The 20,232-nt window shown below is 39.2% G+C and overlaps 2 protein-coding genes across 2 annotated transcripts; one reads left to right on the top strand and one right to left on the bottom strand.

Annotated features, from left to right (window-relative positions):
- Positions 1-498: 498 nt before the first annotated feature.
- LOC136261132 (uncharacterized) lies at positions 499-4,998 on the bottom strand. The gene is made up of 5 exons (XM_066055102.1): positions 4,476-4,998; positions 3,834-4,432; positions 2,953-3,760; positions 726-2,698; positions 499-558 (listed from the first exon to the last, which is right to left on the bottom strand). The coding sequence occupies exons 1-5, from the start codon at positions 4,996-4,998 to the stop codon at positions 499-501; spliced, it is 3,963 nt and encodes a 1,320-aa protein (XP_065911174.1).
- A 1,135-nt stretch (positions 4,999-6,133) lies between these two features.
- On the top strand, positions 6,134-16,688 carry LOC136261011 (uncharacterized). Its single transcript, XM_066054972.1, has 3 exons — positions 6,134-6,456; positions 6,611-6,899; positions 16,182-16,688. The coding sequence occupies exons 1-3, from the start codon at positions 6,271-6,273 to the stop codon at positions 16,562-16,564; spliced, it is 858 nt and encodes a 285-aa protein (XP_065911044.1). The 5' UTR covers positions 6,134-6,270; the 3' UTR covers positions 16,565-16,688.
- Positions 16,689-20,232: the final 3,544 nt, after the last annotated feature.

Here is a 20,232-nt window from a genome sequence, read left to right as displayed (position 1 = left end):
TTGCATTTACAATCATAACAGCTTTGCTCTATAGTCTTTAGCAATAGTGCTCATCAACTAGCAAGAGTTGTACAATTATATTAGGTTAGGTGGCTCAAGTGAGTCATAGCTACCATGCATGCATGCATCCTGGCAACCTGTACAGTGTTGCCATGTTGAACTTTCTGTTGTTACGTGACTTATCGGCGATGGCGTGGCACAGCGGTCGCCTACGAGATTCAATCACTATAACTCTAAATAACGCATGCGCACAATTACATCTCATAACACTCCCCCCCTACAAAAATGCAATCCCATATGCATACAAATACTTAGGAGTGTTACAAAACAAACAAATGAGATGTATACAAGAAGATAAGGCATGCAAAAAGAAACTGAATACACTACTATAATACACTAGGTAGAAACACAATCAGGTTCTATAAGTCAATTTACACAGTTCGAGATAATGCATCAGCCATAACATTGTCCTTTCATTTTATAAGACAGATTTTCAAACTATATTCCTGCAGGGCAAGACTCCACCTCATCAGACGTTGATTTTTGTTCTTCATTCGGCTTATAAATACAAGAGGATTATGGTCTGTGTAAACCAAAACTTCTTCTACAGGTGCTTCCAGGTAAATATGAAAATGTTGTAACGCAAGTAACAATGCCAAAGTTTCTTTTTCACAGGTTGAGTAATTCTTCTGGTGGGCATTAAATTTGTAAGAAAAATAGCTAACTGGATGGTCTATTCCATTTTCTCCCTCTTGCATTAGGACAGCTCCACTACCAATGTCACTTGCATCCACCATAAGTTTAAATGGCTTAGCAAAATCAGGTGCCATGAGCACAGGCACAGATAGAAGTAGACGCTTAATCTTATCGAAGGCGCTCTGGCAATAATCAGACCATCTAAAGACTTCACGTTTCTTCAACAACCTTGTCAGCGGTTCTGCCACCATTGAGAAGTTCTTACAAAATTTCCTGTAATAACCTGACATACCAAGGAATCTCATCAACTCATGTTTATTGGTTGGCATAGGGAATTCAACAATAGCTTGCACTTTAGCTGTGACTGGCTTGACTTCACCCTGGCCTACTACATGACCAAGAAACACGACCCTCGCCTGACAGAATTCGCTCTTAACCAAGTTTACAGTTAACTGAGCTTCCTTTACTCTACTCAGAAATGATCTTAGTTGCCTAATGTGCTGGTCCCGGTTGTCGCTGTACACAATCACGTCATCCATGTATGCATCACAATGATCCAGCCCGGATATCACAGTGTTAATCATTCTTTGAAACGTTGCCGGAGCATTCTTCATGCCAAATGGCATTACCAAATATTGGTACAGCCCATCCGGAGTGACAAACGCTGAAATCTCTTTGGCTCTTTCAGTGAGTGGCACTTGCCAATAACCTTTAAGAAGGTCGAACTTGCTAACGTAGCAAGAGTTTCCAATTCGATCTATGCAGTTATCGATTCGGGGGAGGGGGAAAGAGTCTGTTTTCGTAACAGCATTCACTCGGCGAAAGTCAGTACAGAATCTATAGCTACCAATGGGTTTGGGCACTAACACACAAGGCGAACTCCACTGACTCTGGCTTGGTTCGATGATCTTATTCTGTAACATGTAATCCACTTCCTTACGGATGGCTTGCCGCTTAACTGGGTTCACTCTATAGGGATGCTGTTTGACTGGTTGTGCTTTTCCAACATCCACATCATGATAAGCAGCCTGCGTCCTTCCAGGGGCATCTGGAAATATCACAGTGAACTCTTCAATTAATGACTTGAGTTGTTGCTGTTCTCTCTCAGGAAAATGTGCTAGTTTACGGTCTAAATTTGATAGAATATCTGAGTTCTGTAGTTTGGGACCCTGGTCTGCAACCTCAACTGAATCAACTGCAGTAAAACCATTAGGTCTCTCAGTCATATCGTGAGTAATAACAGCGGTTGCCACCACAGCCACTGGCTCTCTTTCCTGATATGGTTTTAACATGTTGATGTGGCAGAGTCTATTACCTTTGCGGTGTCCTGGAGTCTTGATTATGTAATCCACCTCACTCACTCTCTTTTCCACTACATAAGGCCAACTGTAACGAGCTTGTAACGGACGTTCGTGAATTGGCAGCAGAACTAATACTTGATCACCAGCCTTGAAGGTTCTTTCCCGGGCCTTCCTATCATACCAGCTCTTCATGTTTCCTTGTGCCCATTGCAGGTTCTTCCTAGCCATCTCAGTCGTCTTCAGCAGCCTAGACCGAACATCTGTCACTCGAGTGATGATATCTTCTGAGGAGTCCGTACCAAGCCAAGCTTCTTTCAACAGTTTCAGGGGACCTCGAGGGACGTGCCCAAAGACCAGCTCAAAAGGGCTGAAGCCTAATGCTTCCTGAACAGATTCCCTGACAGCGAATAGCAACAAATGCACCCCTTCATCCCAGTCCTTACTCTCTTCATAACAATATGCCCTCAACATATTCTTCAAGGTTTGGTGAAACCTTTCCAAAGCTCCTTGGGACTGGGGATGGCATGCAGATGACTTAAATTGTTTTATGCCGAGTTGGCACATTATTTGTTGAAACACACCCGACATAAAGTTGGAGCCTTGATCGGATTGCACACTGTAGGGTAATCCAACAAATGTGAAGAACTTAATTAAAGCCTTTGCAATATTGGGAGCCTTAATATTCCTCAGAGGTATAGCTTCTGGGAATCAAGTGGACAGGCCCATAATAGTCAACAAATATTGGTTTCCTGCTCTACTCTTTGGAAGAGGACCAACGCAATCAATGACCACCTGACCAAATGATTCTCAAACAGCAGGAATTGCCAACGGAGGTCTACAGTTAGGCTTTCCAACTATCTGACAAGTATTGCAGTTTCTACAAAATTGTTTCACATCCTTCCTCGACCAGGCCAATAAAAATGATTTAGGATTTTCCTATAAGTCTTGTTGATACCTAAATGGCCAGCTAATGGAGTCTCGTGTGCTAAGCGCAACACTTCCCTACGATACACTTGTGGGATTACAACTTGATGCACCACTCTCCAAGCCTCAGAGGAAGGGACATCCCTGGGCCGCCACTTCCGCATCAGTACATCATTCAGCAAATAATAACAACCAGCTACCTTGTGAGACTCCACTTCGCTTACCGCCTGCTCCCTCAACTTCTGCAGCTCTGGGTCATCCTTCTGCTTCTTCGCTAGCCTTGATGTGGAGAGTACCAAGTCTCCAGTAGGTTCCAACTCATCCCTCTGTTGTATTGATTCACTGAGAGTTGCAGGTGCAGTCTCTAGTGAACTACTCAAGGGCGCCAAGGAAGTGACCTCTGCTGGCTCTATTTGTTCCTCCTCTACCATTTCATCAGTATCATCTTGGACATGATTCATTGCCCTCTTGGCCATAGCACGGGTACAGGCTGACAATAGTCCAGGAATTGCTTCCACAGCATTGGACCCACTAGAACAAGGAATACCAGAAACACAAGGGTTAGCCTCCACCTTACCACCTGCTAGATCGTTCCCAAGGACAAGTTGGATTCCTTCCACTGGTAGCGAAGGTCTCACACCCACAACTACTAAACCAGACACTAGCTTTGATGACAGCTCGACCCTATGTAGGGGCACCCGTACAGTTCCTAACTCAATTCCTTGTAGCAGTACACTGTCCCCGCAGGAGGACAAGCTAGAGAAGGGGAGGACATTCTCTAAAATAAGGGTCTGAGTTGCTCCAGTGTCACGAAGTATCTTAACTGGAGTTTTTATCGACTGACCAGCAAGGCACACTGACCCCCCAGATATAAATGGAGCATATGATCTTGTGACATCATCATCCACCTACATCATCATCATCTAGCTGTCCATAGCCATTTGGAGGCTGCCTGGCTGGTTTGATCAATAGATCTGATTTAGGCGGTCTCTGATGTTTCCTCTCCAATGCCTGGCACTCAGCCATAACATGGCCCTTCTTTTTACAACAAAAATAAGTTGGACCTGAAGGAAATCTGGCAGTTCGTCTGTCAGCCTCAATACCAGAGGAAAATGAAGAAATTTGGTGGGTATTTACCCCAGTTGTTTTGCCTTCACAATGAGCAGCCCTCCCAAACGCCAACTTATGTGGGAGGGAATAATCATCGGAGCGTACTGCTGCTTGGTGTAGGGTGATCAGTTTCTGTTCCTCCAAATATGTCTTGATTTCGTTGGGCACACAGTTCTTGAACTCCTCCAAAAACATTAATTCTCTGAGTTTTTTGAAGTCATTGTTAACCCCCATTGACACACACCACCTGTCAAACAGCCTCTCCTTGTTTCTTGCAAATTCCACAATTGTCTTACCATTATCTTTCTTACTTTCTCTAAATTTTTGCCTGTATGCTTCTGGCACCAGCTCATATGCATTCAGTATTGCAGTCTTCACAGTCTCGTACTCCGAACTTTGGTCTACAGACAGAGCTGCATATACGCGCCTTGCCAACTAGCACACTCTGCAACAAAAAGGTCCATACATCCTTGGGCCAGTCTAAGCTGGTAGCCACTTTCTCAAAATGTAAAAAATATTTGTCAATCTCTTGCTCTTGGAAGGGCAGGACAAACCGAACGTGTTTGCTAATATCAAACTTGGCATGCATATCCGTAACTGGCTCTGGAGTTGAATGAGCTCTGGCTTCTAATTCCTTCAGCTTCACTTGCAATGCTAGCTCCTTCTCTTTCACTTCAAGTTCCTTGATTCTTAATGTGTTCTCTCTAGCTCTCTCATTTTCCTGGAACTCTAACTTCTTAAGCTCTATAGTAGCTCTACTAACTTCTAGTTCATCACCATCCTCATCTGAAATAATTTCCTCTTCGCGTAGATGTTCTAGAATCACTCGACGAATCTCATCTTTTTTCAAAGAACTTGAACAACTTAACTTGTAATGAGCAGCTACTTCCAGTAACTCGGTGCATTTTAGCTTCCACAGACCGTTTGCAGACTGTTCAGAGACAAACAAATCCTTTTGAGACAACATAGGTTAATATTCCAAATAATGCCCGCTACACGCGACAGTAGAATTTGCCACACAAAAGTACTCTAGGGAAACAAAAGAGTACGGAGAACAACACAAATCGCTGTGAAACACAAAAGTCACCTTAACGGGTACCATTAACCCGGTACCAAGGAATTCAGGTAAAGCGGCCTGGGTTAACCCAACAACCGTGATGATAGGACCAGCTAACAAGAAACTTTACTGCGAAGCAATAGTAGCTCAAGTGGTTCTGCCTCCCGGACAAGCCCCCAAGTTTGTTACGTGACTTATCGGCGATGGTGTGGCACAGCGGTCACCTACGAGATTCAATCACTATAACTCTAAATAACGCATGCGCACAATTACATCTCATAACACTGTCTTGTTTGTGGACCTGAAATAATCTATGAACTTTTGGCAATCTTAGGCTGCAACCTTTTTTTTTGCTCTTCAGTGCCCTACTAACCCAGTGATCCACCTATTTATAATATGTGGGTTTGGTACAAACCGGCTGGTTTTTGGAGGGTGACCATGATTTATGAACAAAAGTATTTTTCACATGAATATTTTAAGCAAATCATCTGACCAGTGCAACACTGCATGGGCAACCATCCTGATTTCTGAGAAAAACATCATAGAATGGTCAGACTTCGAGATTTAGCACTCCCAAGCTATGTCATGCATTATTTCGTATGTTGCTGTCAGCCTATATAAAGCAACTAAGAATCTCTTCATGCTAACCACAAAATTGACACTAACATACAACTGTTGTGGCTCAGTGTACTGACTGAAACACTGATGAATGCTTGTGGCGGCAGTGAGTCCAACTTACGATTATCATAGACCGTACCATTTAGCTATATGGCTATAATACACCCACTTTTCTTGAGGTACTTCGCTTCTTTACTGGCTGGTTTTGTTTTCCATCACTGTGTATATGCCATTCAACACACGAAGATTTTGGGCGCGGTGCTATTGACAAACACACCATTTTGGGCGCGGTACTATTGACAACCACGTCATAGTGTGCTACTAAATTTAGCTATTGTCGAGAAACTATATTTATAACTTCTGATATGACGTATTGAAATATATATATAAGCCGGCCGTTCGGTAGTGTGTCTCCAGATTATTGCAGACAATATGACACTAGTTGTCTAAGACTGAACGAGTAGCTAAGAAGTGAGGAGTTTGCGATCTTCGAAATTCAGCCGGAGTAGTCAACGCTGTTAGGGATTGCTGTCTAGCTGCCGAATCACAACCGTGGACTAAGTTATGGGGGGACACATGAGTGCTGATTTGCAGGCACGAGTTGCACGACGTGATAAGCATCATGTTCCCTGCAGAAGGTACTCTGACTGGGACAGAGAGTGCCCCGGAATCGGAAACTGTATCGAACCGCCTGTTGACCAACCTACTGACAAGGATCATTGTGAAGCTGCTGTATACACATGCGAGGAGGTACGTAACTAATTGAATTGGATGTAGCTAGCTGGCTACTTGCACGAGCATGCATGCATACAAACGTTTTCCTTTACTTTACACAGCTAGCTTCAATGCATGTGAGTACATGCAAGATATAGACTAACTAGCTACTATATGTAAATTATTCTAGAAACTTAAAAGAGGATCAATAGATGATGTGTGTACAACTAAAGATTTGATAGAAATAGCTAAGAAGCTGGACAAGTGGGAACCAACAATATCCAAAGAATTGTCAAACCCAGAAGCCATTGAGATTAAAAATGATAACCAAAGGGATTATCTTGAACAAAAGACACAAGCTTTGTTGAAGTGGAAAAAGAAAAATGGTTGTTCTGCCACATTTAATGCTCTTGCTGTAATACTGAAAAATGATGGTAATGTTGACCTAGCTGATGAAGTTAAAGAAATGGCATTACAAGGTAAAATTAGATATATACACATGACACATACTGTATGTCATGTCCAAAATGGTTCCACCAGGCAGCTCAGTAGCTACCGTAAGTGCTGAAGGCATTGTGGCACTTATGTATCCTGGTTCCACGCACGCACACGCACACACAAGTAAACACACACAAAATGAGTATGTTTTCCAGGACTGATATTACAGTAGATCTAAGTTGTTGGCACAGTTGATCTGTCAATACAAAAATGGAAATTTAGATAAGGCTCAGATAATGACCCCATGCAATCATGAAAGCAAGCTAGTATCTGTCATTTATCACTGTCTGATAAGCTATAGTAGCTATCACTTGCATGTGAATGACAACAGTCAATATAGTTAATAAATCAATAGTATTAAGAACAATGTAGACAACTACATCTGAATATAATGACTAACACACAATAATTATATAGATACAGGTACCATTAATGACATCATAAAACATTACACACAGTTGTAGCTATATTAGTCAGTCTATCACATCTTTCACTCTCTAGTTTATGTGTCATCAGATGAAGAATCTTCTTGGCCATATCTTTTAGGAGGTTGATGGATGTGGGTTGATCTGTGCAGTCCTAATGAAAGTTTAGCTGATCCATCAGTAGCAAATCCCTCAAAATCATCATTAATTGCACTCCTTGATTTAATACTGTCAACAAGTCTACAAACTAAACTTCCATCCTTCAGTACGAAAGTGGATCATTAACTTCAGCAACTATTGCTTCCATCCATTTCTGGCTAGATGATGTAAAGTCTCTTGTGTGTACGCTGTCCCCCTCTCTAAATCCACAAAAAGGCTTTTGGTTATCATGAGCTCTCTTTTCATTGTGTTGTCTTTTGTCTACCTTCTTACTGTATGAGCTCCCTTTTCATTGTGTTATCTTTTGTCCACCTTCTTAGATAGGTTGTAGTCTGGGTGAAGTAATTCAAATCTGGATCGCAACCGATGGCCCATCAATAACTCTGGAAGGTGCCACACCTGTGGAAGTATATGGGGTTATATGGTACATGAATAAAAACCTAGAAAGTTTGTCAGCTATTTTTATTCCTGGACCTTGCATCTCGTGGAGAGCTTGCTTCATAGTGTGGTCTTATTTCTCAGCTAGAAATTGCTTTTGCGAGTGAGCACCTTCATGCAGGCCTAGCCTTTTGGTGCCACCCCTTCCTATTTGGATAATAATAAAAATAACAAATACGATAGTTACTAGTGATTGAATCTATGTGATAATGTTGCCAATAAAATAATGTAATTATGAAATTTCTTACCCCAGATACAATAGCAGGCCTTCTTTTTCTTGTTGACTATGATCTTATTCAGCTGGTGTTAGAGTTATAAGTTATTGGATGTTCCTGTCCAGCTTTCATTATATGGGACAAAAATGCACCTTAGGAGAAGCATCACAAGTGAAAAATAATTGTTTGGAAGAATCATAGTGTACTAGCAATGAGTCAGCCTGAAGGACCTGTTTAACTTCCTGGAATGCCTCATCTTGTGTGGTTTTCCAACACTAACATGGACCTCTCTTTAGCAGGGCATACAGGGGAGATAAATGAGCTGACAAATTATACCAAGGAATGATCTTAATCAGCAAGGGTCTTTGGAGTAGGTGCATCCTGAATAGCCTTCACCTTCTCCTGTGCTGGATGGATTGTCAATGATATGTCCAAACCTTTGGAAGCAGGAGCACAAATTAGATTCGTTCAACCTGAATTTTCCAGCACTTTGTTAAAGTATTCTATGGTAGATGTTCCTCCATAGTATTTCCCTGTATGAGAAGATCATCAAGGTTTCCCTGACACCTTTGCAACAAAGTCTCCATGCAACATTGAAAAATTGCAGGTGCAGCTGATGCACCAAAGAGAAGTGGAACATATTGTTTGGAGGGCTCATCTAACAGCAACTGAAATGAAGGTAAGCTTGGGAAATGTCTAACCTGGAGAAATATTTGCCTCCTGCTAAAGTTGAAAATAAATCCGTCACTCTGGGTAGTGGGTAGTGTTATACCAATTCCCAGGGAAAACTGATACCCAATATATTTTTACCCTGTTTTACCGATAGTTAACCATTACCCGATTGTAGGTCTCTACAAGTTATCCTTGTGCAACTTCACTAATAGTAGAGCTAGTAAAGCCAATGCTGTGAGATTGTACGCTTACCTCAACTCAAAGTTGCTAGTCAGACAAGTGGGCTAGGGCTTGAACCATCACTATTTATTATTGTGGTTACCACAAAACATAAACAAATTACTTACTAAGTATGTACCAGAGCCCCCTCCAGTGGTACTGCAGCTGCTGAAGCTAAATGGACTAATAGTCTGCTGGCCACAGTCCATTACAACCAATTTCTGATTATGGTAACAACAGCTAATTATGGGCTTCTATGGATTACCGATCTGATTATCAATCCAACAATCGGTACAACTCTAGTAGTGGGTATGAATCTACCTGATGTACCAGCGGCGGAGGAAGTAGTTGATATGAGGGGGGGCTCCGCTGAGCTGACCCAGACTTATTTCTATAGTTTGGTAAGGTGAGACCAAAAAAAAAAGGTCACAACCAACTCACAAGAGCTTTCCACTTCACCAGCTACCATTTCTAGCTGATAAACTACATAAAAATCCTTACATAGCTCGCTACACACTGACTAATTTATTAGAGTGACTGCTCTATTAGAGTATCTCGATCTTTACCACGGTTTTCAGCCCCACTCGAAGAAAGATAATTTCGGTGTGATATCATTCTGAGGGGGGGCTAAGCCCCCCTCAGCAGACCTAGGGGGGCTTTAGCCCCCTAGCCCCCCCTTTCCGCCGCCTATGGTACAGTTACACCATAATCACCACAGTGAAGAATACCTTCATTACTGGCACTATGGATACAGTCTGACTATCCGGAGACAGAGTCGGATCCAGGATTTTTCAAAGGGGGTCTCTGAGCTGGGTGGACGGTAACCCCCCTAAAGTTCACATATACAACTCAGCACATCCGGCCTACAGCTGTAACACTCATACATAAAATGCATGTGCCTTTAGGAAAACTTTAAGGAGCACGATGTGTGTATCAGGGGCGGATCCAGGGGGTGGGCTTTGGGGGCTGAAGCTCCCCCCCCCCCCCCCCCCCCCCTTCACTTTTAGGCCTTACTTGATCAATGTGCTGAGGATTATAATAAAATTTTGTCTTAGCATAATTATATGGTCACTAATAATACAAATACTCATAAAACCACCTTATAAACATCTTTCCAAGGTATTATCAGTGGATTTATGCTAAAGTTATGCAACAAGGACCTGGATCAGCATTGGAGGTGTACAAGATCGAGATACTCTAATAGAGCAGTCACCTAACTACTTTAATAGAACATTCAATGAAAGCATATACTTGGTTTTGTTATGAAATTTTTTCCAAATCTGCCTGCACCTATACATACAATGAAGTGCATTGGTCTGTTTAAAAGGCTTGATTCATCTACTTGCATAGTTAATGTGAATGGCAATACTTAATTTAGGTACACAATTTCCATTGAAAATGCTCTCAGATTCAATCTCGTATCATTCAAATTTCAAAATTTTCCGCTTTCAACATTATTATTCTAACATGCACTTATTGTTGTGCAATTGTAAGAGAGTGTATCATGTGCTTGGTTGTCTTTACCTATCCAAACTTTTCCATTAACAAAAATGCTTCAGAGAGCCATACCTATAATCTAAAAGCAGTATATAAAATATCTACAGGCAGAAATATGAATTTTATATGGAAATGTCTCCAAATTACAGTATTTTAGCATCTATTTTTCAAAATTTCCTGGGGGGCATGCCCCCAGACCCCCTAGTTCCAGCATGCTGGAACGTGTGCTTTGCACACCTTTACCCAAGAGATTAGTACCTTGAGTTAGCCCCTCCCTTTTATAAATTCTAGATCCACCCCTGTGTATCTAGCTATAACTAGCTGGAAACCTACACTGCTGTTTGTGCAGCTTATTGCTATGCTAAAGTATGCTATTGCAGACTTATAGCTTACACTGCATTCACATTAGCACAATAGCATGGTTCAGTTCAACTCGGTTCGGTACAGCCAAGTATTGCCTCTGTTCACAGTACGCAGTCTTGCTCGCTAAGTCATCTGGTCTCCATAAGTGCACAATTAAATATTAATTAATTTACTTACTAAAACTGGATGCAGCTCTTGCCCTTCAAGCCTCTTGTGCTGGAATTCTTTCATTTCAACTAGATAGGCAGCCATGTAGCTGGAACTGTGACTGCAGAAACCGTGCCACGGATCAAAGTGAGTGAAACAGTAATGCACCTATCAATGTTAAGCCCCACTACCCCCCTCCCGGGCTCACTAGGGGATTAGTGGGGGATTTTGACCTGATTTGATCTGAAACTTTGCCCCACTATTGGGGAATTTGACTGCTCGAAATTTTAGGCATTTGTTTTAACTTGCAAGCTAAAGGAATTGACCTGTTTCCTAAAGTACTTTACAGCCATACTACATGGAGATTTGACCACTAGTCGTTCCCCCATGGGTGGAGAATTTGATTTTTCAAAAAGTCAAATCCCCACCATTTCCCCCACTATGCCCGGGAGGGGGTAGGTGGGGGATAACATTGATAGGTGCATAACTGCCACAACCACAAGTAGTTCATAACTGTCGTTAGGCTTTCTTCCGTGCTGAACCTCGTGTTGAACAGTGTTCCTGAGCTGTTCTTCATTGCGTGTTGAGATTATATAATTATTATTTTGTGCACCTGGTGAGTAATTATCATACCGTACCATGCTGGCCTGGTTCAATAGGGTGGGATGGCTCAGTTCGGTTGGGCCTGGTACGGACAGTATTCACATTGCACTTTTTATCGAATTTCAACTAGAATAGGGACCATAGCACATCGATAAAAAGTACTGAAACAAGCTGGAGTAGTACACGATATTAAATCACAGTAAAACAATAAGAAGTGTTGTATCCCTACTGTGCATTTCCATTATGATATCTTGGGCATAGTAGGGATATAACACTTCTTATTGTTTTACTGTGATTTAATATCGAGGACACTGGTAAGTCCATGAAGAACGCATTGTACGTACTGCAGTATACCAAAAGGCACCTCTCGGGCCAAAGCGATGTTGAACAGTGAAAAAATCAAGCCCGTAGCCTTAGCTGTTATTGAGTTAAGCTTGTCTGAAGGCATCAGTCAGTTACTCAGTCAGTGGAAAATTCCATTAAATATATTTTTTTAATTTCGTAGCAATTTGTTGAAAGCATTTTGGGTCGATCTCAAGGCTTGTTTGGACTTAGTTTCACCTAACCAATACTACCTCATCATCGTCAGGGAAAATTGAGGCTGGTTTTAGATGATGTTATTTCGTGGGCCATGCACTCCTACTCCTTTGTGGTCCCTACTATCATACTGTATTATTAGGACTTTTCTACTGGCCAAACTTTATACTTTTGCCTTTGAAATCACCATTACAGCGTTCAACAGCAAACAGTTACTTTTTTTGGTCTTCAACTTAAAGCTAGGCTGAACTTGCAATTCCAGAGTGGAACTCCCCTTTCAAAAAGTCTGGATCTGCATTATTGAAAACTTCCTCAACCTGAAACCCCTTCTGAAAATTTCTAGATCCGCCACTGTTTAGTGTACGTTTCAGTGATTTGTATTTTTATGTAGTTGTATGTCAAATATAGGAGTTCTTATACTCCTGTATGGAAGATTAGCTATGCCAAATATAGGAGTCTAATTTAAAAATCAAAATCAATCAAAACCATTGTAGAGGAGAAAAAATGACAGCCAAATTACTAGCCAGTTAGAGTTACAGGGAATTAATTAGGAATGCAGCAAGATTGTACCAGTCAATGATAAAGGTTAAAATTAATGTTATATAGATTTTGTAACATAGTCATTTCTTGACCCCACCAGATATTAGCTCCTTTAATCGCCAGTTACTTTTAGCTTCATCAATACGTCTTTATAAAGAGGTGGTCTTTGTGGTCTTATAAATAGGTGACGACTAGGTGAAATTATCTAATTACCTTCTCATTCCAGTCCACCATACCATTTCACTGAATCCATATCTCCCTTGTTCACAACAGTTTTCTATGGTCCCTAATTGAACCTAATTTTTCCTTATAATTGTTTGTCAACGTTTTGTATCATAATTATGACTAGGTTTGTGCCAATTATGCCAGCATAATTTTGAGCATAATAGGCTAGCAAAAGCATCAAGCATTATGCCAGCATAGTAGGACAATTTTTCAAGAATTTTAATTAAAACGTGCAATGCGCGTGCCAAAAATACTGCACAACATGAGCAGACTGCACATTATCAATGCATTTTATATCAAAAGCCTTGCAGTGTTATTATTTTTACTATTTCTTGACTGGTTATTCACGCTTTATGGAAATATGATCGAGATACTCTAATAGAGCAGTCACTTACTCCAATACAGCAGTCAGAAAATGCAGATATACTCTAATAAAACAGTCTGCTCTGGTATGGAATGCCGTTGTGGACAAAAATCCATTTTTAAGTATGTACTATATAAATAAACGTATGTATCATTTTGTGTATACTTGCATGCCTTTCACATATTTATACATATAGGCATTTCAATATGGAATGCCATTGTGGACAAAAATCCATTTTTAAGTATGTGCTTTATAAATAAATGTATGTATCATTTTGTGTATACTTGCATGCCTTTCACATATTTATACATATAGGCATTTCAACTCTGTAACCACTTCAACTCTTGCTTCATATTCACACTTCAACACTCAAATAGTCATTTCACCACTTCAACTCTTGCTTCATAACTCTCAAACAGTCATTTCACCACTTCAACCCTTGCTAACAGTCATTTCAGCACTTCAACTCTTGCTTCATATTCACACTTCAACACTTAAATAGTCTTCATATTCACACTTCAACTCTCAAACAGTCATTTCAGCACTTCAACTATTGCTTCATATTCACACTTCAACATTCAAACAGTCATTTCAGCACTTCAACCAACTCTTGCTTCATATTCACACTTCAACACTTAAACAGTCATTTCAGCACTTCAACTATTGCTTCATATTCACACTTCAACATTCAAACAGTCATTTCAGCACTTCAACCAACTCTTGCTTCATATTCACACTTCAACATTCAAACAGTCATTTCAGCACTTCAACCAACTCTTGCTTCGTATTCACACTTCAACTTTCAAACAGTCATTTCAACACTTCAACTCTTGCTTCATATTCATACTTTAACACTCAAGCAGTCATTTCATTGCTTCAACTCTTGCTTCATTTTCACACTTCAACTCTCAATTGTTCTCATCAATTCTCCTCAGTGGCAATTCTGTAACCTCACGTACAAGGGACATATCACAAACGTTGTTGTATGGCTGTAGTATAAAGGTTGAGTCTGGAGATTCAGAGCAGGAATCTTGCAATTTGATTTGAAACAGGCTTAATTACAATCAACTTTCAAGTAATGCGCCGATCAATGTCATGCTGAGGGTGAAGGAATACAGGAGATGAATGTCTGCCATGAAAAACAATTGGCTGTCAAATCCCCACTATGTCCTCACCATTTTGTAGGAGGGTAACTATAGCTAGATGCATACATTCAATTCATGTGACATGAATAGTCATTTATGGTATGTGAGCATAGGGCCGGATGATTGTCAGTTGTCCCAGGAATGTAGACAAGAATTGACAATCACATAATATGGGGATGAAGGGGTAGGGATGGGACATGACATTGATATCAATGTACATGATATTGTATAGTCATTATAGCTATGGCTAATGAAATAATGTGTTCTAGCCAGGGATGCACATAGGTCTATAGTATGGTGGATTAGTATGCAGAGTCTTCTTGTACACTGGTGCCCTCGTGAAGGAAGCCGGATGTAATGAAGCTTTATGTATGAGTGTGAGAGCAGGAGCTATGCCAACAGTAGTGTCCTTTAAAAAATTTGATGCTGTTCCATCTGGACCAGCTGATTTGTTTGGATCTAATTCTTGCAGTAGTTGAAGTACAGGTACACCTTCTGTTGTAATATTCATTGGTGAGATATTGGGAAACACAGTACCTTCAAGAGTGGCAATTGCTGCTGTGGAGTGAGTATAAAGACAGACTTAAACCAATCATTTTAAATAGTAGCTTTTAATGAGATCCGGCTCTTTACATTGCACTTTCCTTGCTATTGGATTGCCCCACAACAAGGCCAGTCATTCACATAAATCATACGAAAATATTTTTACCCAAAAAAATTTTATCATGGAAGTAAAGCGAATTATGATATGTTAAAAGGCACCTGTAGAGCTCAAGTGATGCTTTTAACAGTGAAAAAATCAAAGGCAAGCTTGTCCTATTATGCTCCATATTTTGCTCAAGAGTTATAAATTTTTCTCAGCGCTGATCTTTGTTAATTGAATATTTCCAAGTGCAAAGCTACAGTTTTGCATTAAAGTGACTGTTCTATTAGAGTATCTCAATCAGCACTTCCTTCTAACATGTAAAGCAAGAAGCTAGCTAATATTGCTTAACATGTGTGACTGTTTTATTAGGGCATCTCTATTGTCACTTGTTGTTCCTGTAACAATTAGCTATGCATTGTCGATATTTTAGCACGTCTGACTGTTCTATTAGAGTATCTCGATCTTTTGTGCAATTTTTATGTCCACTTCACAAAAATTGCACCTATTATGCCAGCATTTTATTCATTGCTTTTACCCACCCATTATGCCAAACATTTTGCCGGAAAAATCAACGCGTCCCTACTGGTTTCTTGTCAATATTTTTTTTCTAAGAAAGTGTAAACCTCCATGGTCTCTTTTATATATAGTATGTTCACGTTGAGCTGAATCCTGAAAAATGGCTAAAAATTAAAAGTGGATTTTTTCTCAACAGAGTTAATATTTCAGCCAACCAGATGATTATTGGTAACAGCAAAGGTGTCAACAACAGACACGTACGGTTTGGTTCCATTACAAGTTTGGGAAAGGGCTGTAATGGACACTGTACTTATATGGCTTCCCCATAGGAAATGTATTGTGAGAATTTTGATTGACCGTAAATATTATGTCAAACATTTGAACAACAAGATTTTGAAATATTTTTAGCGGGTCAAGCAGTACTACAAATGAGCCAAATTTCAAGATAGTGTGTAATTGCATCCATGAGTATTTAATGTTTTTGAGGGTTCAGCTCAACGTGAACATACTATAGTACTATCATAAAATCATGTTTTCTTTCTTCTATCATAGGCAAGGAGATGAAAGAGGCTTACTACTGCAAGAGACCAACCGAACTTGATAGTAAATACTCTACCATGATATATAAAGTGTGGGACCACTTGACCAAACACCCAAAACACTTTAAAAAACTCTGCATCAAGTTGGAATTTTCAGTTGATATTGAACTTGATGTCCCGTGTATGTATCAAGATCCTCGTGCTTTCCTGTCAGCATTAAGAAAAAACAAAATCATTTCTCAGGATGACGTTTTCTGGTTAAACTATTTGGTTGAAGACCTCCCAGCTTGCAGAAAAATCGTTAAACGATATGATCAGTCCATTACAACGGCCACCAATATAGCCACCCGAAGACGGTTTAGGGGTGAAGGGGAGTGCATGCAGCCATTATCATAGGGGAACCTGTTGACTGCAACTGAATTGGATAGTATGGCCAGCTATATGTATAAATTTTGGAATGTTCGAACAACAAAATTGTTTGACCAAATGACCAATATTGTTTGTCATTCAATTAAATTAGCTACCTACATCTATCATTATAACTAAAGACTGCTGAAACGGCGGATAGTGTCATTGGTCAGATTAAACCATTTTAGTGGTTTAATCTGACCAATGACACTATCCGTCATTTCAGCAGTCTTTAATTATAATGATAGATGTAGGTAGCTAATTTAATTGAATGACAAACAATATTGGTCATTTGGTCAAACAATTTTGTTGTCTGAGAATTCCAAAATTTATACAAATACACAGTATAGCTGGCCATCTCCCATTCAGTTGCAGTTTACAGCTGCCTCTTTGTTAATAGCCATGCACACCTCTCTGCTTCTAAGCTACATTTTGGATGGCTTATGATTGTGTGGCATACTTGCATTGGAACATATTACTGTAATTAAACTTTAATTATAGTGCACAATTATGTTTTGTAACACTTTATATTTAAAAAGCATTTTTGTAATGTTTACATTATATTAGATTCACTGCTGTTTTGCAATGTAAGCACTTACTATAATTATACTGTATTGGTTTTCATATATATATATATTATACAGTGTAGCTTATACCTGTCACAATCATTTATTGAGTTTTGTATAATTATACACAAAAATGTATGACATTTTGTACTGAACAATGCTAAGTATTTAGAGAGAATTTTACACATGGTTATTTTCTTACACAATTTGTTGTTTGTAGTTAATTCACATACTACACATTCTGTGTTCAGCACTAATTTACAAGTGGAAATTTATTGTAATCGGATATCAAAATTATTGTGTTTCACAGCACATACATTGAACCTTCAAACACAGTCAGCATAAATAAAGAAATTGCACACACTGTAAATTGTACAAAGGAGTTGGTGTTAGGATTTGTATTAGAGATTATTGGCAACATTGAAGAGTATACGTAACTGAGTTATATTGAGGTGGCTGTGATACAGGCAGAAATCCTTGGCCAGCTAACAGTGTGGAACAGGTTGAAATCCCTGGAGTACAGGACATCGCTTGGGGCAGGACAAGGCTGTATTGGTGGAGGGTATACAGAGATGATGGCACTGCATGCATCTATTTGATTGACTTGCCCTGTGTGGAATATATATCAGTTGGGTTTGAAGGGAAGGATGATAATGGCGCATTACCAAAATGCTGTGGTGGTGGCAGATAATAAGGTGGTTGAGGGATAACTCATCCTTCTTGCCACAGTTTCTTCATCCTCATCATCAGAATATCATTGATTTACCTAGCAGTCTCAATGCTTGATTTAATTTCCAATATAACCATTTAATGACATAATTGCTACTAGTAAGATAAAAGATGAGTTCTATAGTACATATTTCCTCCAACACCTCATGTTAGTGCTAGACTACCAAAGTAATGAAGGCCGTTCATAGGCCCATGATTGAACCATATAAATCAAGGACTTCAATGTACATGTATAAGGTTTATAAAGCAGATATGTATTTGGAATTGTATACGTACTTCTGCTGGGCAGTGGTAGATACAGAAACCATATTTAGTTGTTAAGTTGGTGAGACTTAGCATTCATATTAGCAGCAAATTAAAATGCCAGTGGTGAAGGTACATACTACAGTCAGGGGTGTATCTAGGATTTTTCAATGGTGACTTCCAGATTGGTAGTAAGCTATACTGCAGGGGTCTGGGGGTGCAGCCCCTAGCCACTGACAGATTTTGAACACTAAAATGCTTCAAATGTACTTAGCTATGATCATGATTTTACAGACAGAAAACTATTTTCAACGTACATGTTATGCTTTGTTCTGAAGCTGAATTTATGGCTAGTCAGTTATCCAAATTTTCCAATTGAAATGAAAACTCAAGATTTAGCTGCTAAATTATTTTTCAAGTTACACATTTACATTGCCCATATTCTGTTATGAATGTTCTATTAGAGTAGTTTTGACTGCTCTATTGGAATACAACATTACAGTATCAATATCTTGATCTTTTTATTATTATTATATAGGGTTTTCAACACACACTGTGTTCTTCTCCTTATCCTTTGAGGAATCAATTAAGGTATACATAGTTACACTGCTCCCAAATGTGGTGCCAAACTATGATTATTCCTGCATGCTACAATGCACATTAAAATTTATATGGATTTCCAGAACCCCATGCAGGCAACACACCCCTGAATCAGTAATCCAAAGATAACACTTTCACAAGCTTTATAATTTAACATCTTTACTAAATCAATATACAAATTTTTGGTGTCATTGAGATATAATCAGCATTATTTTTATCTATAATTATTTTGCTATCTACATGTCACATCCTTTGGTCCTATATCCCAATTATAGAATGCAGCATGTAATAACATTGAGTTCATTACATAACTAATAATCCAAACATACATCATGTTGGAATAAGTGATCCATTGGTAATCGGATATTAAATGAACCATGTGCTTACAGTTCACCAAGGAAGGTAAAATAATTTATCAGCTGTCTGCCTATCCAGTATGATAGTAATGACTTGTACACAAGAAAAGACTGCAGTAATCTATAGATTGCAATCTTTTAGGACATTTATCAAAATGGTGAACTTTTCATGATAATGTTTTGGTGTATTCCATGTAGGAGACCATAGGGGGATCCTGGAGCCGGCAAGAAGAGGGGAACACCCTGATAAAAGCTGCTGATCAGGGAGGAAGTTCTCTTGAAAGTTCACTAACTACGATGTTAATGCATGCATATACTCAATTAACATTGAGCTACCTGAATTGTCTAAACACAGTGTATAGTTTTAGTACCAATGTCAGAGTCAAAGTAATAAATGTAAAAACGATATTACAATGACTGTTCTATTAGAGTAATTGACTGCTTTATTAGAGTATCTCGACTGTTTGTTAAGCTGGAGAGGGGGAGTATTCTCCTATGCATTCTCTATTGAATCAATATAGTATATCTCTGTACATACTTCATTCAGTAGCTACTATGCATGCCTAACAGTTAAACTATAAAGAGCTTCAACTGGAATGAGTAGAAAGTGAAAGGAGACGCAATACATAGTCTTCTGGTTAATAGAAACAATTAAATGTTTTTTTTAAATTGTAAATTATAACTAACTACTTTTTGAATCAACACTATGATAATCAAGCATGTAATGAGGGCAAAGAAACCTCTAACAAAGCAGTCTATAGGTACTATCATTGTCCTAGTTATATTATTTATCAAATGAAAAGAAAATGAAACATTGTTCCATTGTTTGCTGCTTGCAATTGCCTACAAGGAAAAATGACTTAATTGCACTACTGAAGACTCCACGATGTATAAGTGCCACAAAATTAATTGATTAATTTGTTGTTATCACAATTGTGGATGTTAAATCTACGCTAATCATTATAAAAGCTTCTCCACAGACTCTACTGTTGCCCCCTCAATTGTACATAGTCCAGAAAAATGTAATCCTATATATCAACAAATATTACATTATTCTCCTGAAGGTATTTTGCTTGATTTGGTGATATTACATACTCAAAATATAGTATTGTCATGTACATGCACATTTATTTCAGGAACAATTAGACATTAATTTTATCTC

Source organism: Dysidea avara, chromosome 7 (assembly GCF_963678975.1).
Source record: "Dysidea avara chromosome 7, odDysAvar1.4, whole genome shotgun sequence".
NCBI classification, from domain to species: domain Eukaryota; kingdom Metazoa; phylum Porifera; class Demospongiae; order Dictyoceratida; family Dysideidae; genus Dysidea; species Dysidea avara.
Note: the sequence above shows the minus strand (reverse complement) of the source record. Positions and strands in the feature narration are given on the sequence as shown.

What these genes read in the sequence shown, in the direction of transcription:
- LOC136261132 (XM_066055102.1), bottom strand. Translation starts at nt 4,998, where the DNA reads ATGTTGTCTCAAAAGGATTTGTTTGTCTCTGAACAGTCTGCAAACGGT. An exon ending in ATGGACCTTTTTGTTGCAGA is followed by an intron (nt 4,433 to 4,475) that starts GTGTGCTAGTTG and finishes CTCTGTCTGTAG; the next exon opens with ACCAAAGTTCGGAGTACGAG. An exon ending in AAAATGGAATAGACCATCCA is followed by an intron (nt 559 to 725) that starts GTTAGCTATTTT and finishes TGTATTTATAAG; the next exon opens with CCGAATGAAGAACAAAAATC.
- LOC136261011 (XM_066054972.1), top strand. Translation starts at nt 6,271, where the DNA reads ATGGGGGGACACATGAGTGCTGATTTGCAGGCACGAGTTGCACGACGT. An exon ending in CTGTATACACATGCGAGGAG is followed by an intron (nt 6,457 to 6,610) that starts GTACGTAACTAA and finishes AAATTATTCTAG; the next exon opens with AAACTTAAAAGAGGATCAAT. An exon ending in TAAAGAAATGGCATTACAAG is followed by an intron (nt 6,900 to 16,181) that starts GTAAAATTAGAT and finishes CTTCTATCATAG; the next exon opens with GCAAGGAGATGAAAGAGGCT.